Below are 22,041 nucleotides of genomic sequence, written 5' to 3' on the forward strand. Positions count from 1 at the left end.
TCTCACAGCTAATGCTTCCTGTCTTCGAGTATCAGAACTTTATCGACTTTTTAAACGATTTTTATTTTTTTATTTCATTTTATTTTATTTATTAGTTTCGTAACTCGTTTAAAAGGCTTCGGGTTATATGACTCTTTTAGAAATGAATTTATTATAATTAAAAAAAAAAAAACCAATAATAATAATGTTAATAATAATAATAATAATGACAATAATAATCCTGGGTCAAAAAAATGAAAGATGAGCTTAAGGGGGAACACACGGAGAAAAATTAATTATACTACCTACTATACAAAAATAGTAACTCCTACTATCTAAAATAGAGTAATAAAATTAATTAGCAACAAAATAATAGGTGGTATCATTGACAATTGTAATAGTTACTATTAATAATGGTAACGATTACTATCGAGAATAATAATTGTAATTATTATAAATTATAACTGTTACAATCAAAGATGGTAACTGTAACCATCTCAGATTGTAAAAATTCTGAAAGAAAAAATAATATAAATTTACTTAATTAAATCTCTTTATTTACATCCATATTTTAGCTAATGTACATTTTTTTCTTTGAAATATTAAAATATTTTGAATTCCCTTCAAAATTTTTTTTTGAAAATTTGATTTTTTTGAAGATTAAAATTTTTTTTTTTAAATTAAAAATTTTTTTTTTTAATTTGAATTTTATTGAAAATTTTGATTTTTTTGGAAATTTCAAATTCTTTTTAAAAAATTTGGCGTTGAAACTTGTTTTAGACAAATAAAAATTTATAAATATAATTTCAATCCGAATTTAATCCCGATTTTTTGTGCACTACACTGCACTACAGCTGCTTTTAATTGATTCAGAAATGCATCCACGGTAACGCAAATTCTTAATTTTTTAAATATTTTTTACTAGCTTACATAGTAGTTATTATTATTACTCATGGTAACTGCAACCATCACGTTATATTAGGAATTACGATTTTCATAATAGTAGATTACCATCATAATAGTAGTAGCTACCATCAGGATGGTAAATACTACAATTCAGATATTTTATTTAATTATTTAAATAATATTTATTACTATCGAATTCAGTTAATAGATTTTAACATAACTAGATAATAAACTCTACTATAAAATTTTCTCCGTGCACCACTGAGACGGTCGAAAAAAAGGTGTTTATCGGGAATTTTTTTGACAGGGAAAATAAAGGAATTTGGGGATCAGATTTTTTTAATTTTATTAAGGGTACATTAAAGATTATTACCCTAAATTTTTATTAAAAAATATTTAATTATTACAAAGTTATTAACAATCTCGTAGAGCACTAGAAAAAAATTCCCCCTCCATGGTCAGATCGATAACTCAAAAACGGATCATCTGAAAATAAAAACCCAAATTGCTTCTTAATCAGTAAGAATGTAGTTATCGTCGCACGTACGGAATTTTGAAAATTTTAATTTTCAAAAAAATGGTGACTGATTGAAAATTTACTCACTATTCTTACTGTTTTTTTTTTTTGTTTTAACCCGGCTAAAAAAATCTTTAAAATAAAAATTTTTAAATTCCGTACGTGCAACGATAACTACATCCTTACTGATTAAAAAGCAATTTGGGTTTTTATTTTCAGACGATCCGTTTTTGAGTTATCGATCCGACCATGGAGGGGGAAATTTTTTCTAGTGTTTTCGACCGTCACAGTGGTGTTCCCCCTTAAATCAATTGTTTTAGTATAGCAGTTAAGTTCATTTAAGTTAATTTTTTAAATTCGAGAATAATTCATGTTTTTAAAATTTTATTATTATTATTAAAATTTAAATTAAAATTTAAATTGTAAAAGGCTTTGTAAGTGGTTAAAATTAATTTTTAATTTTTAATAACTCTCTTTTGTCGATAAATTCAATGTTTAATTTCCCTCAGGCTTGTTAAAAAAAATTCTAATAAACTTTTTACTAAAATTGAATGAAAAATTTAATATCTTTTTATATCCATCTCAATTCGTTGATTAAAATTATAGTAATAAATCGTAGAAATATTTATCAAAGAAAAAATTCATTAAAAATTTTTCAATAATAATAATAGATTTTAAAATAAATAATATTTAATTTAACATACAATAAAAAATCTTTGTAAAAAAATTTTATTGACAATACATGAATAACATTTTTTTATTCTTACAAAGCAATTTTAATTAAACATTATAATTTATAATCCGATATAAATATTCACAAGCGAATAAATTATTTAAAAATAAAATTAATTTTTTTACTCGAAAAAAATTACCATAAAATATTTTTAATTACAAAAACTAAGTACGGTCAAAGTGTAAAATAATAAAGAAAGAGTCTATTGTGGTGTCACTCAGTCATCGCTTAGACGATGATTTCCCACTCATTAACTTTCGTCAGCAGAACTCTAGTACAGAGTAACATTACCCTAATTTACCCAGGAAACTAAATAAAATAATAATACGTATAAGCGATTTTTTGTTGCCGCGTGAATTTCAATACCACAAACAATAAGCAGCCCACATAATTCGTGTGAAAAGATGTTATCTCCCATTATTTTACTATCACTCCTATGCAGCGGACCCGCGAGTTAATATAATGCTAGGAGTAATACAGAGAGAGTGCTCTTCTTCGTCACTGTTATTTTTACGATACTTTGTAGCCGTTTACTTTTACACCAATCGTTTACTTTTTGCCCCCACTAATTATATTTACTAATATACGCTTATTAGTTCGTACAACACTTACATTAGTACTCCCTCCAATTAAATCTCGACGTTATCTCAATATTATCGGGCTCTCAAGTGGAAAGCGACACTCCTATCACATACTTGCACATAAAAACCTTTACTCTCAATTCAATTCAGTAATAAAACTAGATCAGCGATTGTATCAATTAATTGCAAACGCCGATTAAAATTAATGCATTTGACACAAATATAAATAATTTAATTTTTTTTCTAAAATACTTACTTGCGAAAATTATTAATTAAGTACAAACAAATCCCCGAAGCGACAATTAGCACTCCAGCACTGGACGGCACAATCATTTTGAACTTTAAATCACACGGTGACATACCAATTTTTTAAAAAACTCAAACTGAACCCTTCGAAGTATTTATTTTATTTAAAATTGTTTATTTTATTTATTACTACGGTAAAAATTAATGCGTAAAAAAAATATTTCTTCCTTCAGAACACATCGTTAGTTTTTTTTGAGTAAACAACAAATAAAACAAATTGTCCAAGTCGAAGCTTGGACTTCCCACGACTGACAATCTTTCGAGTTAGTTAAGCTGCACGATATCAACTTTATTATCTATTTAGATAATTTTTTTAAAGTAACCATCTACATTTACAATGGAATCAAATTATTTAAACACAAAAATCTATAAATATTTATTTTTTTTATTTCACAAGATTTGATTTTTAAATATAGAAATTTTTTAAATAATTATTAAGACGTCAATAGAAAATTTTAAATCTCTATGTGCATATTTTTCATAATAATTAATTTGGCTTATTAATTAAAAAAAAAAAAAAAAAAAAAAAAAATGATTCTTTTTTAAAAGGATTACGAAATTTTGATTAGTAATTGTATTTAGTTATCAAAGAATAGATAAAAGATAAATTATTCGACTACGTGCGCGCAGACACTTGATCGTTTTTAGTCGATAAATTTTTAGTGCGTCAATAAATTTGAATGACACGTTAATATTAATATGAATTATCACTGTGAAGTAAAGGTTCGAGACTGCGGCCTGATGCCAAGGTCGTTAGATTTTAAATATTCCAAACACTCCCGAGGATCGTTAGTTAAGTTTAGTTAAGAGTGATTATGTTAATAAAAAATAAGTTGAGTCTAATAAGAGCACAGAAGAGCTTGGCACAGAGTTTGCGGCACAGGTGGAGATCGCAATACACTTAATATAAGATGTGTGTCGTTAGAGCGATAAGATTCAACTGGAGTCAAAGTTTGTTCCTCAGTTTGCACCAACACACTTTCATTCAGCATGCAATTTACCTCGAGCCAAATTACTACATATATTTGTAGACATGAATTACTTCCCGGTACATTGTACACGTGCAATTAATTGTCTCACTGAAATATATCTCCATAAATATACATGTACATAAATAAATAAATATATATATATATTTTTATATATGTAGTCGTATATACTTTACTTATGAATAAACATACATATATGCAATATGTATTCACACATAACGAGAGATAAAAGGATGCTGCGCCGTGTGAAGAACGCAACCTAATTTATTTTTTTTATTTCATGTTTATTTTTTTTTCTTGTGAACCAAAATCATTAAAATTTATTATTGTTATTATTATTATTATTATTATTATTATTATTATTATTATTATTATTATTATTATCCGCCAATTTTAATATTAATAATAATGCGTTTTGAATTTTATATCAATATTCTGTCTAAAATATCAAAGATATAAAAAAATTGACAAGGACTCTTTTGAAAGAAAATTTAATTTCCTGCAAAAAAAGGTCTCCTGCACAGAAAGGAAAATTTCTTGACTGGAGAACAAAATTCTTGGCTCAAGAAAATTTTCGGGTGTCTGAAGGAAGACCGAAGTTGTTGTGTTGGCTGAAGTAAAAATTTTTTTGAAATTCTATTCTTGGTGGAAATCATTTTTTCTTAATTCAAATTATCGTAAATACTTGATACAATAATATTTTATATTTTATATTTGTTCAAAATTTTCAGATATTTTAGGGAAGCAGCGCCACCTACTTCAGCTGAGAAAAAAATTTTCTCACCTTGAGAAAATTTTTCTCTTGAATATTTGATATCCATTTTATATTATTTTAGCGTGCAATTATACATATTGAATAAAAAACAATGATTCAATATTATTTGTCTTTCCATTTGACATGTTAATCAATAAAAATATTAATGAAAATTTACTTCTATCTTTATACTTAATTTTTTGGAGCAAGAGAGAAATTTTCTCAAGACAAGAAAATTTACTTTTATCAAGAACTAAATTTTTGAAGCAAGAAGCTGAATTTTTTCAAAAGAACAAGATTTTCTTGACTTAAATAAATTTTCTTGGATCAAGATACGTACTTCTTGAAGCAAGAGAATTAATTTTGTTGGAATAAGTGAAATTTCTTGTGTCAAAAAAAAAATTTTTTTTTCGCTCAAGAAAACAATTAAAAAGAAAAATATTTTCTTGGCTCAAGTGAACCTTTTTTTCTGTGTATAATTTTTTCATATTTTTAATATTTCGCCCAAATAATTAAAATAATACTATATATTTTAAAAACATAAAATTCAAGGATTTCAATAACTAAATTATTATTATGATTATTTCAACTAAAACTTAGAATACGTAACAATTATCCAAAGACAATAAATTTTTTACATTTCATAACATTAGTAACCTTAACTTAGATTATTCTTGTTCAAATAAAACCTTTCTAGAATTTTTAATGATTCTAAAAATAATTAAACAGACGTACATACTAGTATTTTTTGTTTATAAAAGAAAGTCAAATATTGTTAAGAATAATTATGCGTTATCACATAAAAAGTTCGGATGTACTTTCATAAACTTCAAAATGATCTTGACATATTTTCCATTATTCCAAAAACAAACCCAAACTTGTAGATAAAAAAAAAAGTTATTGACCTAATTTTAAAAAACTTGTAAATTTTTCATCGGTCCCTCAAATTTCAACTTCTAAAAAAACAAAGCTCGCCATTCAGTGAATAAAAATGATAGCAATTGTTATTAAAGTAAACTGGTCGATAATAGCAACTTTTAAGTGCTTAGCAGATAATTGATAATTGGTAAACACAATTTAATCGATTAAATAAAACAATATTTGACATGGGAAAGACTTAAGTCAACAATTCTAACCCAATAATAATTTAAATATTTAAATGTAACTATTTCAGGCATTGTAGGTCGACAATTAATACCAAGTAATTTTTCTAGCAATAAAATTAACCCATTAAACTCATTGAACATTTGAAACCGTTCTAAATAGATAAATCCGCGGCATTTTGCTTTCACCTTATCGATTTAAATGTCCGACATGATAACAGCGCCGGTTGTACTTTATTGAATTAATGAATTGCAATAAATCGGTGTTTATTACCCGATAAGTAATCGGCTTTTGAGTTTTCGATAAGCTTGCTTCACTCGTATATACATAGATCGCATCCCAAACTCTCAACTCTGATTGTTAGAACAACTTTCGTTGTTAACCCGCGGCTGAAAATGACGCGCGCTGTCTGGCTTATTCATATATATATGTGCTTCGTTAAAACAGAGATCTGCTTTTCTACTTCGGTATTAAGTTTCAGCCCGACACGCTAATTAAAACTTTTAAAGATAATTGGATTCAATCACGCTGATTAACTTTGTTATAGTTTCTAAGCTTAAACTTTTATTTTATGTCATTGATTAATAATTAATTACTCTTGAGGTTTAAAAATTTATTATTGAAGATATTTTTAAATATTTCACGCTGCCTATCATTTTTTCAATTAATTAAAATTTTAAAAATAAATTTTTCAACAATTATTTTAATTAAAAAAATGTAGTAGTTATTTTTATTTTTTTTACTGTATTAAATTTATAAATAATTTTTTCATTTTGATTGAACATTTTTTATTTATTACTGTTCATTTAATAAAATTTATTTTAATTAATTTTGCAAAGTGGACATTAAAAACGCTCTTATTTTTTTTTTTTATTGATACAAATCAACAGTACGGTCCAGAAAGAGTGGATGTAAATTCGCAACAATTCAAGTGGTAGGCGTATTAAATAGTTAAAACGTCAACATTATTCAACCTCTACAGGATGATAGATATCATCCGGGCTTATTCAAATAAAATATAAAACTAAGTATGGCCGTGATAAATATTTGCTTTCTTATAATCAAAATTATAAGTGCAAATAAGATTATTATTTTGCGTGTATCCTTGATAATTTATTGGTCGAGTTAATGGGTGGGTTATTTTTATGAAAAATCACTGTGAAAAATACAGTTTATGATGGATAAGCGATAATTGATATTGAGACAGAAATATAGCCTTAATGTCTTCTGTATTTATTTTCACTTGACATTAATTAACTACGTCAGAGTATACATCACTCTATATATAAATTCAATGGATTTATTCTTATGCAAAATTATTTATCTCGGTCAATTTTTCAAATTTTTTAATAAAACTTTAATTTTTTAATTTTAATCTTCAAAATTTATTATAAAAAAATTTTTTCCCAATTTCTTTATTCTTAATTTTTTTCAAAAATTATAAAAAAATTTTTTCCCAATTTTTTTATTCTTAATTTTGTTCAAAAATTAAAAAAAAGTTTTTTATTCAAAAAAATCAGAATTAATTTTTAATAAGAAAGAATTTTTATAGCTATTAAATCTAAACCCGAAAAAAATCATTAATAAAAATCATGTAAATTTAAAATAAAATTAATAAAAAAAAAATTTTCTAGCTATTAAATCTAAGCCTGAAAAAAATCATTAATAAAAATCTTGTAAATTTAAAATAAAATTAATAAAAAAAAAAATTTCTAGCTATTAAATCTAAGCCCGAAAAAAATCATTAATAAAAATCTTGTAAATTTAAAATAAAATTAATAAAAAAAAAAAAAATTTCTAGCTATTAAATCTAAGCCGGAAAATAATCATTAATAAAAATCTTGTAAATTTAAAATAAAATAAACAAAAAAATCCCGTTAAAAAAAATTAGTATTTAATAACAGGCTTATCGATTAGCTGTCAAAAGTTTCTTAGGCATTAAAAAAAATCACCGGCGATTGACTCGCATACAAAACAATATACAATATTTACTTAATAATACAATAAAATGAGTTGATGGTATAGCATAAAAGCATTAGAACAGAGCGTTAAATTATCGCGTGATATCAGTGCGCGTGTCCCGGGTAAAACGAAGTACCTCGCGCAGAAGCAACACCAATATTCAATGCTCAATGTACTCGTTGAAGACGACAACAACCACCACTGAAAGCTACAACCAGCTGATAATATTCAGCTGACTGACGAATGTTAATGTTTAGTTGACGCCGCTACTCAGTTTATTGTTAACACTCCGAGCTGCCGGTCACGACACCCGTCAAACACAACCGTGATAACTGATAACATATATTTTATTCAAATATTTGAATAATTAGGGTTCGTTGAGAGTCGCTGGTTGTTTACTTCTTCAAATTTTTCCTTTGACCTCAAACAAATTCTTTGCGTACAATAAAATATTTAGTATTGTATATTTTGTACAAACATGTTCTGTTATTAGCGTTATCTTGAATAAATAATTAGTATTTACGTGAATCAACAGGATTTACGTGCCAACTTTTATTATTAATTATTTTAACTTTGTGATTTTTTTATTTGTTTTGCTGAAATTTTATTTATTTATATAATATAATTATTTTTTTTTTTAATGAATAAAAGGAAGCTGTTCTTCTTCGTAATCTCGTCTTCTATTCAAAGCACTTTATTGATGTGATTGATGATTTATTGATCGATAAAATAAAAATCTTTGTTTAAATTATTTATCAGTAACGGAGCAAAAATTTTAAATCAAACTTTCGGTGATTTGGCAGCTGAAGTTTTGCAATTAAAATAAAAATATCAAATGTTGTTAATGAAGTGTAATTGTACCTGAAATTTCGTGTTTACTGAAAGTTATTTTATCTAGTAAGCTTTGGGTTGTATTATAAGTTTTTTTGAGTTTAATGAACGCGCGGGGAAGTGAGTGTGTGTCATGCTTGTTTTCAAATAAATTATTACAATAGAGGTAATTATGTTCTATTATTGTAAGACAGTATTTTATTTTCTATTGTTATTGATTTTAATTTATTAGCTAGCCACGTAAATATTTTTGGGATTCTATTTAAAGATATGACTGGCATCTTTACCACTTTTCCAATAATTTACAAACTATTTAATCGATAGAGAAATATACTACACTTATAATAGGGTTAATAAATTCCGTTATAAATAACTATTGCGCCGGATTAAATGATTTTTAATTTCTTCTTTTTCAAGTTTAATTATAATTGGTATCAAGTGCTTGGCTTTTAATTAAATTTTCAATACAAGAATTTAATTATTCGTTTCTTTTTGTAAATTGTTTTCAATTTGAACGTTCAATAAAATATTTAATACAAAATTTTACTTTTTTTTTTTTAATATGAGTTTTTCTTAAAATTATTTTGTCTTATTATAAATTTTTATTTTGGAAAAAATTTATCAAAAAAACTATTCCAATTTTTTTACAAGAACTTTTTTGCAAGTAAATTTTTTCTTGTGTGTTAAAAAAAAATTATTCATAAAATTTGACGCACTGTTTTTTTTTCTTTTCATACATTTTTAAAGGAAAAAATTAAAAAAATTTCAATGACAAATTCATTATAAAGTCACATTTATTTTAAAGTATGAAATTCTTCATAAAAAGAATTTTTTTACATGGGTAAAAATTTTTATTTTTAAAAATGAAATTAAATAAAATTTTTTATTAAAAGTATTTTACTAATTTTTAATAAAAAATTAATTGTCAAAATTTTCCTTTTAAATTTCTTGTAAATCCTTCCATGACTAAGAAAAATTCTAAAGAGTTCTTCTACCTTGTTTACTTCCCCAGAAAAATAAAAGCATCTCATCAAAAATAGAACCAAGAACTTGTCCGGGAGTTTCCACGTGAAGAAAGTACTTGATAAATTTTAGGTGTGAATTCAAAGTAAACAAACAAGAGAAAGCTCCTCAAAGGACATTAGACACTCAAACGTAATGAAAACGTGCTACAATTAGTCTAATTTTCTTCAGAGTTACAGCAATTGCAAAAACCAACATAAATGTGTATAAATAAATCCTCAGTAATTATTCCGCGTCTTACCTCAACCTAAATATTAAACTCTATTTTTAGTCCGCCGTAATTTTAATAATTTACAATAATAATTTAATCATTATTATGTTATTCATCTAACGATTTCCAAGATATATCACATAAAAGACACGGAAACCCACCTAGCAATCCAATAATGAGCGTTATGGATTTAATAAAACTTAGATGCTCGTCATTACCGCTACTCGTTTCCGTGAGTTTCCTCCTCCACTCTTAATTCTGAGTTGTTAAAATTATTCCAGCGAAGGTATCGCTATTTTTCTTGATAACGAGGTTGAAAAAGTTTCCGCAATATTTCATTCCTATCTATGAGGAATAATAGCGCCGTAAAGATAATTTGCTTGATCGATTTTTCCAGGTACCTTGACATTTTTGCAACACTGCTGTTATTACCAAACAGCAATTTTCGATATTTAATTAAAAGTTTTATTAAAAACTAGCTATCAAAAATGAGTCGAGCGTCAGCGGATTATGTCAAAGCTGTCGAATGCGGCATCCAACCTACAGAGGTAATTAATGTTAAAATTATTATGAATATGTATCATTATCAATTCGTATTCTAAGTATACCCGCTTGGAAAAGGTTTATATGTTTCAAAATATATGATTAAATATATTGATATTACAATGTGATATATGGAACGATATATAAAATCATATCTATAACTTTGCCACAATGATATAAAAAAATATATTGTAAATAAATATATCATTTTCATGTATAAACTATATATTCATCAATATATTTGCTTCATGTATGCACGATCCATACGTGTATCGGTATAACTTTTTATATAATGATACCTTATACTTAAAATAATGTATCGATAAATATATGGTGTCACATATATTCTTCATATATTGTACATGATATATTATATATGGTTTTTATGTATTTGGTAATATAGCAGATGATATATACTAAACAATATATGGAGCACCATATATTAATGAATATATTATTTAAAATACATGGTTCCATATATAGAATAAAGTTATACTTTTCAATATAGACAATTTTGTCGCCATATATTCATCACTTATATGCAATATATTGTATAATATATTTTTAACGATATATAGTATTTTCATGCGGGTAGGTACTCAATGAATCAATCTCTTTATTCTCACTCTGCATTCTTGAGATAAAAAATTCTGCAGCATCAACACTACAATTATTTTAATAACCATACAATGTTTCTTTCCTGCTACTAGCGTACATTTTTAATTTATTTAATCGACCAGGAAAGAATAATTAAAATCATTTGTTTTTATGTTTACGACATACTTTTAACTACTCAGATTAATTTTATGATTAACAAATATTTTTCTACACGACTGATGACTGATAAAAGTTATTTTATGTCGAAATATATTTCATAGATTTGATTTTTTTTTTTTTTTTTTTTTTTTTTTTTTTTTTTATTACAGACTGTTGAAACTAAAATTTACAGAAGAAGATGGTTTATTTTGGCGATTTTTGTAGTCTACAGTGCATCAAGTGCTATGCAATGGATTCAGTACAGTATTATTACGGATATTGTAATGAAATATTACAAAGTAGATGCATTTATGGTGGATATGACGAGTATGATCTACATGATTACTTACATACCTTTTATTTTTCCTGCTAGTTATGTTTTGGATAAATATGTGAGTATATTTCAATGTATGATTCGTTTTTATAGTTTCGATTTATCATTTAGGCCGAAGAAAGTTTTTATAATTAAAAAAAAATCAAAAACATTTATTTATGAATACTGATAAAAATTAACTTATTCTTAAAGAAACTTTATAAAGAAATTTTTTTTAACTAGAAAATTTTTGTTGGCTCAAAAATATTTCTGTTTAAGGTAGTTTAAGTTCACTCGAGACATATAGTTTGTGCTATTTCTTTCCTTTTCACTCGCTAGTACTTCCTTTCTCACGAGTTATCTCTTATTCGCTTTTACTTAATGGTTACTTTTGTTTAAGGGGTTACATGGGTTTCCTCCGGAAAAAGATGGCTTATTTTCAACAATTTTTTTTTAATAGAAAAAATTAAATATTCTATTCAAACTTTTTACTGTCTTGAAGATACATGTTTAATAAGGGATTACTGAAATTAAAAAAAAAAATTAGAAAAACGGTTGACCCTGAAGGCCATCCCTGCAACTTCCCGCTAATTCCATACTTAGGCGCTTAAAATTGCACCAATGACGTTTTTGAGCTCTTCGAGCTTAAAAATACAATTTATGGGTTATTTTGAGCTCTCTGAGCTCAAAGAGATTGTATTTCCTATGCTTTTGAGCTCTTCGAGCTCAAAAGTCTGATAGAGATTTGATAAGACACTATTTTTTGAATTTTTAAACCGCAATAACTTTTGAATGAATAAACCGATTTTCACGCGGTTGGCAGCATTCGACGCAGTTTTTCAAGCCTCACAAAGAATCTTAAATTTTGAATTGATCGTTTCATTTCGTTCATGATATCTCTCGAACGAATCAACCGATTTTGACCGGACTGGTGGCGATCAACGTGGTTTTTTGAGGTTAAGAGCTGATTAGTTTTTGGAATCGATCGGTAGAGCCGTTTAAAAGTTATTTCAAAAAATCCACATTTCAAAAAAATTTTTTTTGAGATTTCTCAAAATCTACTGCTTCGAATCAGTCTAAATGGTTTTCAAAATCTAAGTTTGGTCAAGCTCTTTCGAATGGCACCAACTGCGATGAAATCGGTCAAGCCGTTCAAAAGTTATAAGCGGTTCACATACTTTCTCACACACACACACACACACACACACACACACACACATGCATACAGACACCGTGACAACCTCGCGGGGATAGTCAGGAAAGCTTCCTGTGATCTTCCAACGTCGAGATCTGATGAAAACTTGATTTTTGCAAAACGGGGTGAAAACAATAACTTCCCGATTTTTGAAAATCTTCGATTTTCTTAGCGGGAAGTTAAAAATATTAAAAACTCTGCTAATGTTACATTTTTCGGCGAGCTTTCGGAAAAAAGATGTGTCCAGCGTGACCAGCAGAAAATCTAGCAGGATCATTTGAAGTGAAAAAAAAAATATGTGCTTTAGTTAAGACTTCAAATTATAGGTCTTGAACGAAGAAAAAAAAATGAAAATTAGATTTTTGGCAGAGGTTTTTACAAAAAAATTAAAAATTTTAAATTGTAAATTATATTTCGAAGACCTGTCTAAAATTTCATCACGATCGGTAGAGTAGTTCTCGAGAAATCTTGGTCACCGTCTTTGAAAACATAGTTTTGAGAAAAACGCGTTTAAAGTTTTGAGTGACAATACAACAGTGCCTTGAGCGCGAAATTTTTTACAACTATATCTCCGAAGCTAAGGAGATCCTTATCTCTAATAAATTAATAAATATAACTTTTGAATTATAAATTTTAAGATAATTGGTTTTTTGAGAACATTTTATTTTTTTAATTAGAATAAAATTTCAAGTGTCAACCAACTAGGCCAGTGTCAATAACTGAGTTTTTTACCTTATTATTCGGATCGATTTGAAACTTTAGGACCAATATTTTAGGGATGTTGTAGAATTTAATAAGACAAAAAAAATCAATTTTTTGAAACCGTGAAACTCATGTAACCCTTTAACAAGCTAGTTTATTAACAATTTATAAAAAACTATATGTTAAAAATTTTCAAAATTTCTTTGGATTATTTTAAGTATACTAGAAAATCGAACGCGCTTTGTGTGCTTCCGCCGAAATGTTTATTATCGAGAATTCAATTAATCAATATTTTCCCAAATTTTACTCATTAATATTTAACCGTTGTTATGATACATGTTGTCATAGTAACCGTTGCCATGGTGACAGCTGCTGTGGCAACCGTTGCTATGGCAGTTCTTATTGTGGTAATCGTTACCATAGCAACGGTTACTATGACAATGGTTACCATAGTAACCGTTTTTATGGAAACCATTGTCATAGTAACCGTTGCTATGGTAACCATTGCCAAAGTGGTCATCATAGCAACGAAAAGCGACAACAATGAAAACGTCACATCAACTTTTTAATAAAATATTATTCTAACAGGTATCAGTTTTTTGAAACGATCTTAAAATCCTTTCAATGCAATAACCATTAATATTTGTGATTTTCTCACTCTCCACTCATACTGTCTCTGCTAAAATGTCATGTTTAATTACAATTATCTCATTTCTGGTACGGTCAATTGATTTCAAATTTCAACAGTACATGTAATGCGTATTCTATTTCAGTTTATCTAATTATAATTATAATTATTATTAAAGGGCTTGAGGTACGCTGCATTAGCCGGTGGATTGGGAACAGCCCTAGGTTCATGGGTAAAAGTATTCAGTGTTGAGCAAGACCAATTTTTGATCGCATTTATCGGACACACAATTGTTGCATCAAGTCAGTGCTTTATTTTGTCAGTCCCCGCGAGACTAGCCGCAGTTTGGTTTGGACCAGATCAAGTCAGCAGTGCATGTAGTATTGGTGTCTTTGGTAATCAAGTATGTCAATTTTAATTAACATAGTAAAAATAAAATAATAATAGTCGAGAGAAGATAAAAAATGTTTTTTCTCCGTGTTAGTTTAATTAGGTGTTATAATAGATAAAATGAATAATTGGATTCATTAATAAATGTAATAGAAGAGAATTTGGTGCATGATTATCTGATGGGAAGTAATCACTGCAAGCGGCTAGACCTACTGGTGATATTAAACTGGCGAGCCACTAAAGGGGTCGAACCCTTCATGTATTATCAGGAGAATATAATTCATACCCGTGTAACATTCCCACGACATAATGATAGTCATAGTAATAATAATAATAATAAATGATTCAATTTGCTCAAGGTATCAAATCTCGTTTGCTTGTTCATACAATTACACGCTGAACACGGAAGTAAAAGAGTATTATTGCCATTACTTACTACGACTCGAGATTATATTTATTGATGAAATTTCTTTTAAAGTTCAAGGACTTTCAGAACGTCAATAAAAAATCTCTGTTTATTGACAATCCAAAAAATCATTAGCTAAAATTTTAATCAAAAATATTCTTCAGATAATAAATTTAAAAAAAAAATTGCTTTAAAGTTTGCAGTGACAATATTTTTCATTTCCGTGCTCATAAATTTCCGCTAAAAAAAAAAAAATTATGAGACTTTTATACTCCGATAAAGTTTGTTATAGTATGAATAATTTTCTCTCCAGCGACTCTAGACATCCGCACTGCACGCGGACTAGAATAAAAATAAATCCGCTACCGTGCGAGCAAATTGAATTTGATTATGATTATAGTTATTCACAGTTAAGTAATGATATTTGAACTTGAATTCATTATCGACAATAACAACTAACCGTACAACCACGTAACACCTAACAATAATAATTACAATTACAGCCCGCAATTAATTTTAATAACAAGTATTGCGTGATCCTTTTTTTATTAAAAAAAATTAATTGTGATGATCTTTTATCCAGCTGGGTATCGCCATCGGGTTCCTGTTTCCCCCGATGCTGGTCAAAGATAGCCCGGATCCGGCGATCGTCAGAGATGGACTAAAAGTTATGAATTACATGAACGCTACTATAACTACCGTCATTTTCCTCTTGATCTTATTTTGTAAGTCTAAAAATTTCCATCAAAAAAATTTACATGCCCCAAATTCTTACACTTGACAATTAATGTTGTAAATTTTTAGTCTTTAAAGCAAAGCCTCCACTACCTCCAAGCCCGGTCCAGGCTGTGCAAAACGAGCTGGAGAAATCTGACAACTTCTTCCAATCACTAAAAAGACTCGGGCTGAATTTTGGCTACGTAATGTTGCTGTTAAGTTACGGAATAAATGTTGGGATCTTCTACGCCATAAGCACCGTTCTAAGTCGCATTGTTACGAGTCACTTCCCCGTATGTATATTCATAATAATTGTTAGTCAGTAATTGAATTACGGAACAATTGAATAATGGAGTAATTTTCGAAGGGAGCGCAAGAAGATGCTGGTCGTATGGGGCTTGCAATCGTCTGCGCTGGTATGTTGGGCTCTGTAATGTGTGGAGTGATTCTTGACAAGACTCGGCGGTTCAAGTAATGATTTATTTTTTATGATTATTTGCTATTGAAAGAGATTAGTGGAACATAATTTTGTTTGTTTTGTTTTTAGAGAAACGACGCTCGTTGTTTATATTTTTTCCCTGCTGGGATTAGTTGTATTTACGTTTACATTAGACTCTGGATCAATCATAGTCTTTTATGCGACCTTATCTTTATTGGGGTTTGTATTAATAATAATAATAATAATAATAATAATAATAATAATAATAATCATCATTTATTTTCCGATATTAATCGTTTATTCGTTTAGTTAGTACATGAATCATGATTTTTCCTGGAAGGAAAAAAATTATCTGTGAAATTACATAAATTTACACTTTTAAATAATTTTAGGTTTATAAAAAAAATTGTTAAATTTATAAATATTAATATGTTTAAATAGTAATCGGAAAAAATAGACCCGAAAAAAATTTTTAAATTATGGAAAATTCATATTATTTCATTAAAATTACAATAATAATAATTTAATAAATCTGAAATAATATAAATTTTTCATAACTTTAAAATTTTTTCCAGGTCTATTTTTTCCGGGATTAGTTTAAATTTAGAGGTCAAAGTAACTCTAATTAAAAAGTGTCAAATGCTTTAAAAATTTTTTCATAAATATTTCTTTTAAATTTTCCAAAAACAAAATTCTTATTTTATAAAACAAAAAATATTTTTTAATTATTTTAAAAACAAAAAAAAAATTTTTCTTCTTTCAAATTGCATGAAACATTTTTTAAAAATATTTTTAGAGCTTTAAGATAACAAAAAAAATTAGGAAAACGGTTGACCCTGAAGGCCATCCCTGCAACTTCCCGCCAATTCTATACCTAAACGCTTGAAATTGCACTTATGACGTTTTTGAGCTCTTCGAATTCATAAATACAATTTGTGTGTTATTTTGAGCTCTCCGAGCTCATAAAAATAGCTTTTGTATGCTTTTGAGCTCGAAGAGCTATTTTTTGAATTTTCAAATCGCAATATATTTTGAATGAATGAACCGATTTTTACGCGATTGGTGGCATTCGACGCAGTATTTTAAGATTCATAAAGAATCTTCAAGTCTAAATTGATAGAACGAAAAATTTCGGAGTAATTCCAAAAAAACACTTTTTTCGGTTTTCTTTCGTCAACGATAACTCACGAACGAATCAACTGATTTTGACTGGACTAGCGGCAATCAACGTGGTTTTTTATGTTGAGAGCTGATTAGTTTTTGGAATTGATCGGTAAAGCCGTTTAAAAGTTATTCCAAGAAAACCACTTTTGAAAAAATTTTTTTTTGGAGTTTTTTTGCGATTTCTCAAAATCTACCGGTCCAAATCATTCCAAAGTATATTCAAAATCTAAGTTCAGTCAAGTCCTTTTGAATGGCACCAACCGCGATTAAATCGGTCAAGCTGTTCAAAAGTTACGAGAGGTTTACATACATCCATACACACACACACACACACACACACACACACACACACACACACACACACACACACACACACACACACACACACACACACACACACACACACACACACACACACACACATACAGACACCATCGCGGGAATCGTCAGGGAAGCTTCCTAGGACCTCGAAACGTCGAGAATCGATGAAAACTCGATTTTCGTAAAACGGGGTAAAAACAATAACTTCCCGATTTATGAAAATCTTCGATTTTCTTAGCGGGAAGTTAAAATTTTTTTACAAAATTTTTGGGATTCTCTGTTTTGTCTCTCCTTTTTTTAAAATTTAGACTGAATTTTTTTTTAATATAAAAATTATTAATTTTTTTCATGTAAATTTGACAGTTTTTTCTGTAATTTTGACGGTACTTTATTTTCCATAATATAATTAATAAATTTTTCTTTTATAGATTTTTCATGACTGGTTACCTACCAGTAGGTTTCGAATTCGCAGCTGAGCTGACCTACCCAGAACCAGAAGGAACATCTGCAGGTCTATTAAACGCCCTGGTTCAAGTGTTTGGAATAATATTTATCATTGTTTACGGGTACCTAATCGACGTAACCACCGATTTCTGGGCATCACTTGCTCTCTGTGGAATTTTAGCAGTCGGCGCAGTGATAACAGCTATCATTCCTAATAATTTAAGACGGCAGAACGCTAAATAATCCATTAAAAATATTTAGCGCTTCTATTTAGCTAGACAAATGTTATCAGTTACAGTAATTGGTACCTCACAGTCACAATTACTACTTCTATACCTGACGTTGTACCTAGTTGTTATATAATAGAAATACTAAGTTCGAGTATTCGTGAACAGCCACAACTTTTGTGCCAAACTTTGGGGATTAAATATTTAAATAGATTCCAGAACTAAAAAGAAAGAAAAAATATATTTATTAAATGTTACAATTACAACGAAAGAGTTTATTGTAGAGAAGATTATAGATAAATATATATGAATAATGTATTTTAATATTTAGGGACCAGGGAGGGGAGACACATAAATTTATGCATGAAAATACTATTTTTATAGGGCTAATCGACATTTTGACGCCGTAGAAGCCTACTGTTACTATTTATTTACTGTTTTAATGAGTTTTAAATAAGTAATAGACAATAATAGATCAGAAATAACCGATAATTTAGCTAAGTTAATTAATACCCAAGTCTGATATATTTATAAACTTATTTTTTGACTGGCTAGCGGTTTTTTTACAGAGTAGATAATTAATATGCATTTAAAAAATAATTATTTAACAGTATTTTTTAAAAGACAATTCGATGCCTATCTAGATTTAATTTTTTAGCAGTAATTATTTAGAGTATTGATGAGACAATAATTATTATTATAAATAAAAAATAAAAAAAAATAAATACATATTTTAAATATAAGCATTGTAATAATTGTACTATATGTATTGAATGTATATTGATATTGTTATTAAATTTTAGAGTTTTAAATTGTATGTATAAATTCTGGATGTATATTAGAATATTGAATTATATTTTTTGAAACATTCATTGATGGGCTAATAATTATTATTTAAATTAGTATTTATTTATCTCAAATTTATTTCTTTATTATTAATAAAAATTTTTATTTTTTTGAGTCTACAAAATTGGTCTTGTCTAAAAACTAAAAAACTGCAAAATTTATTTTTATTATTAAATAATTAATTAAAAATTTTCATTATAAAATAATTAATTATATTTTTGAACTTTTTAAATTTTTTATTAATAAAAATCTCATTTTATCTAGCAAACTTTTGATAAAATTTTGATGAATATCTTTCTGGCTTTTAATTAATTTTTTTTATAAATTTATTAATTTTTTTTTATAAATTTATTAACAATAATAATAAATTTATTAACCGGAAAAATTGTCGTGAACTGTAGAAAAATTTTCATTATTTGCAATCGACAATTAACTGTCGGCCGTACAAAGAAGAAACAAATGTACTACAAACTGGTAATACAACAAGGCTAAACTTTCTTCCTTACCATCTCGACCCGACGCCGACGGCAGATGACGTTAGCGTCGACTTGAATGGACTAAAGTCCAAAAAAAGTAGCCTTGAAAGTGGTTTTCTTTTTCACGCGACGTTAAAAGTTCAAGAGGAGTACTTGGCATATTGCCCGAAATCTTTGAAAAGATAAAACAAAATTAAGATATATGAGAAGATGATGAATTCTTCAGGGCTTAAAACTAGGCTAATCTTTGATACCCGAGATATACCTGATTAACTTGATTTTAGCTTCGGATCTCGTAATACTAGTTAATTTAAATATTCCGTCGCCTTATTATTATCAATTTTTTCCTCTTTCAGCCTCATTCGCTTATCAAAAAACAACTCTAATTAATAAGACAAATATTTACCGAAAAATCCATTTTTAATTTTAGTAAAACCAAATATAAAATAAAATAAACCGTATTATTGAATTTTTTGCCAGCCTCAGCTAAGGCTTGCTAAGTGAAAATATACATTTAAATAATCACTTAGAGCCACCCCAATCCCAAGATAGAATCCGAGTGTTTTTTCCGTTCCCGGGAGTTTATTTCGCGAATGTAAGTAAAATATTAATCCGAATTTGTATCAGAGTTTTATTTTAACCAGCGGTTTTTCTTCCCTCCGGGCATTGCAAGCTTCGCCACGTACGATAGCTTCTTCGGACGTCAAAATACGGACGTGCCGAGTATCTAAATGACAATCACAATATACACTGGGTAATTTATTTTTTTATCACCCTCTTTCATTTTTGGCACAACAATTTCGCCTCCCCTTTTTTTTTCTTATTTTGATTTTGTCGAAGAACCAGAAACAAGAAGGGGATAATAACACGTATCGTTCTTTCAGACGCACCCCTGCCCCATTCTATTTCCTGTGACTGATTCTTATATTCCCTTAAGGCATATTGAGACTCATGTCGCTACAACGGAACAACAACAGCAAGTACTATACCAGCACACGTCACCCGGCATTTCAAATTCTTATTTCACTTGGGATAAGCTAAATCCCATTAGACTCTCTGTACTCTCTACTCAGGAAATGACACATTTCAAATATCAACTAAATAATTGAAATCCAGCCTACAATACTCTCGGGTTATTACCTGTTAAATTTTATAGCAAATATTTTGACAGTTTAATTACAAAACTTTCATTTTTTCGAAACCAATCAACTAAACAATATTAATATAAATTTTTTTCCTTTTGCACGCCTCATAGCGCGAAGCGCGTGAGGTTGTGCATTATACTCGACTCGTCAAGGTCAAGCAATTTTGTGATCTTTAAATGTCTCTATCACAACCATATTACACTTATACAATAATATAAGTAGATGTACACGGAGAAATCACTTAAATCAAACCATCTTTTACTTTCTAAAATCATTTCATGTAGCTATTTTGAAAAAAATTTTACGTGGACGTCCGGATGTCACCCTATTTTGGATGTACCAATGATTACTCCCGAACAAATTGATATTTCAAGACCGGACCTTTTTTATTAGTTTACGAATGCGATGAACTGGGTCCGTATTTCATATCAGTAGCCTAGTTTACGTATTTTTTTTTTTAAATTGAATTTTTATTGAAATTTATTACGATATAACCGTACAAAGACAAACGAATTTTTCTTATTTGTCACGTGAAAACTATGGCACCACTTGATAAAGCTAAATTTTTTTAGACTGCGTACGCATATAACAAGAAAAAAGGGCGCTGATATTTAAAAAAAAAAAGTACTCTGTAAGAAATTACTTAATTATAATTTTCTTTTTTTTTATCAGTTACACAATTTATTTTTTCTTAAAAAATGAATGAGCGTTATGAGGCGTGCACTTTTGGATTTTCCAAACTTTTTTTTATTTGCAATATTTATCTTTACAAAAAACTGCAAGCTTCAAATTAAAGCCCTCGGAATAATTGGAAACCTTTCGAAAGTTTAAAACATACAAACAGAGTTTGCTTTTCGCTCTCCATTTATTTGGTCACGATCCAGTGATGCATGTCAACACATGTTGCGTCATTACGTTAGAGTATCATTTTTTTCTGGGCTTAAATTCACTCTATTTATTTACACCATCTCTATTTAATTTTATTCCAACTAAATCGCATGTTTTAAACACGTGTAGATACATATATACATACTTGTATATTCTTAACAAACAAATTTGCCGAGAAAAAACATTGAAAAATTAAAAAAAACACGAATTTAACGGAAATTGTTTCTGTCAATCAATCAAATGCACTGCTGGGAAATCAATTGTGCGACTTTCTGCTCAAACAGCACTTTTGATCGTGCGAGCATGATGTCAATTTTGATATCAACTCCTCTTATATTAGATCCTCTGTCTATAGTCAACTTTACAACTATATATGTTCCGTGTATTGAAATTTGCAAGACGGGCGGTTCGATTAAGCCACCAAATATCGATTCATTCATGAATAAGTCTCGTTACTTCAGTTCGAGACACATGACGCGTTGTAATTAATTTAGAATGACCCTAAGAATTGGACCGACAAGATTAAATTTTAATGATTAATTTTT

General features: G+C 28.1%; 2 protein-coding genes across 3 annotated transcripts in view; one reads left to right on the plus strand and one right to left on the minus strand.

Annotated features, from left to right (window-relative positions):
• The window catches only part of LOC123259690 (putative mediator of RNA polymerase II transcription subunit 26), a 29,546-nt gene extending 26,433 nt beyond the window's left edge, over nucleotides 1-3,113 (minus strand). The window contains exon 1 of one of the 2 annotated variants that reach the window (XM_044720325.1): nucleotides 2,973-3,113. In XM_044720325.1, coding sequence (XP_044576260.1) covers nucleotides 2,973-3,076 — 104 coding nt within the window. In that variant the 5' untranslated portion in view covers nucleotides 3,077-3,113. The remainder of the gene's footprint in view (nucleotides 1-2,972) is intronic. The other variant, XM_044720328.1, reaches the window with a different exon arrangement.
• Nucleotides 3,114-8,034: 4,921 nt separating this feature from the next.
• LOC123259691 (feline leukemia virus subgroup C receptor-related protein 2) lies at nucleotides 8,035-18,369 on the plus strand. The gene is made up of 9 exons (XM_044720333.1): nucleotides 8,035-8,828; nucleotides 10,294-10,444; nucleotides 11,366-11,587; nucleotides 14,212-14,436; nucleotides 15,413-15,554; nucleotides 15,634-15,839; nucleotides 15,914-16,017; nucleotides 16,094-16,204; nucleotides 17,899-18,369. Exons 2-9 carry the CDS (start codon nucleotides 10,385-10,387, stop codon nucleotides 18,155-18,157), a joined length of 1,329 nt encoding a protein of 442 aa, XP_044576268.1. The 5' UTR covers nucleotides 8,035-8,828; nucleotides 10,294-10,384; the 3' UTR covers nucleotides 18,158-18,369.
• Nucleotides 18,370-22,041: the final 3,672 nt, after the last annotated feature.

Source organism: Cotesia glomerata, linkage group LG2, assembly GCF_020080835.1.
Source record: "Cotesia glomerata isolate CgM1 linkage group LG2, MPM_Cglom_v2.3, whole genome shotgun sequence".
NCBI lineage: Eukaryota > Metazoa > Arthropoda > Insecta > Hymenoptera > Braconidae > Cotesia > Cotesia glomerata.

Excerpts from the sequence above, each read along its gene's own strand:
- LOC123259691 (XM_044720333.1), top strand. The coding sequence starts at position 10,385 with ATGAGTCGAGCGTCAGCGGATTATGTCAAAGCTGTCGAATGCGGCATC. Across the intron at positions 14,437-15,412 it reads TTGGTGTCTTTGGTAATCAA|CTGGGTATCGCCATCGGGTT; the intron begins GTATGTCAATTT and ends TCTTTTATCCAG. Across the intron at positions 15,840-15,913 it reads TTGTTACGAGTCACTTCCCC|GGAGCGCAAGAAGATGCTGG; the intron begins GTATGTATATTC and ends TAATTTTCGAAG.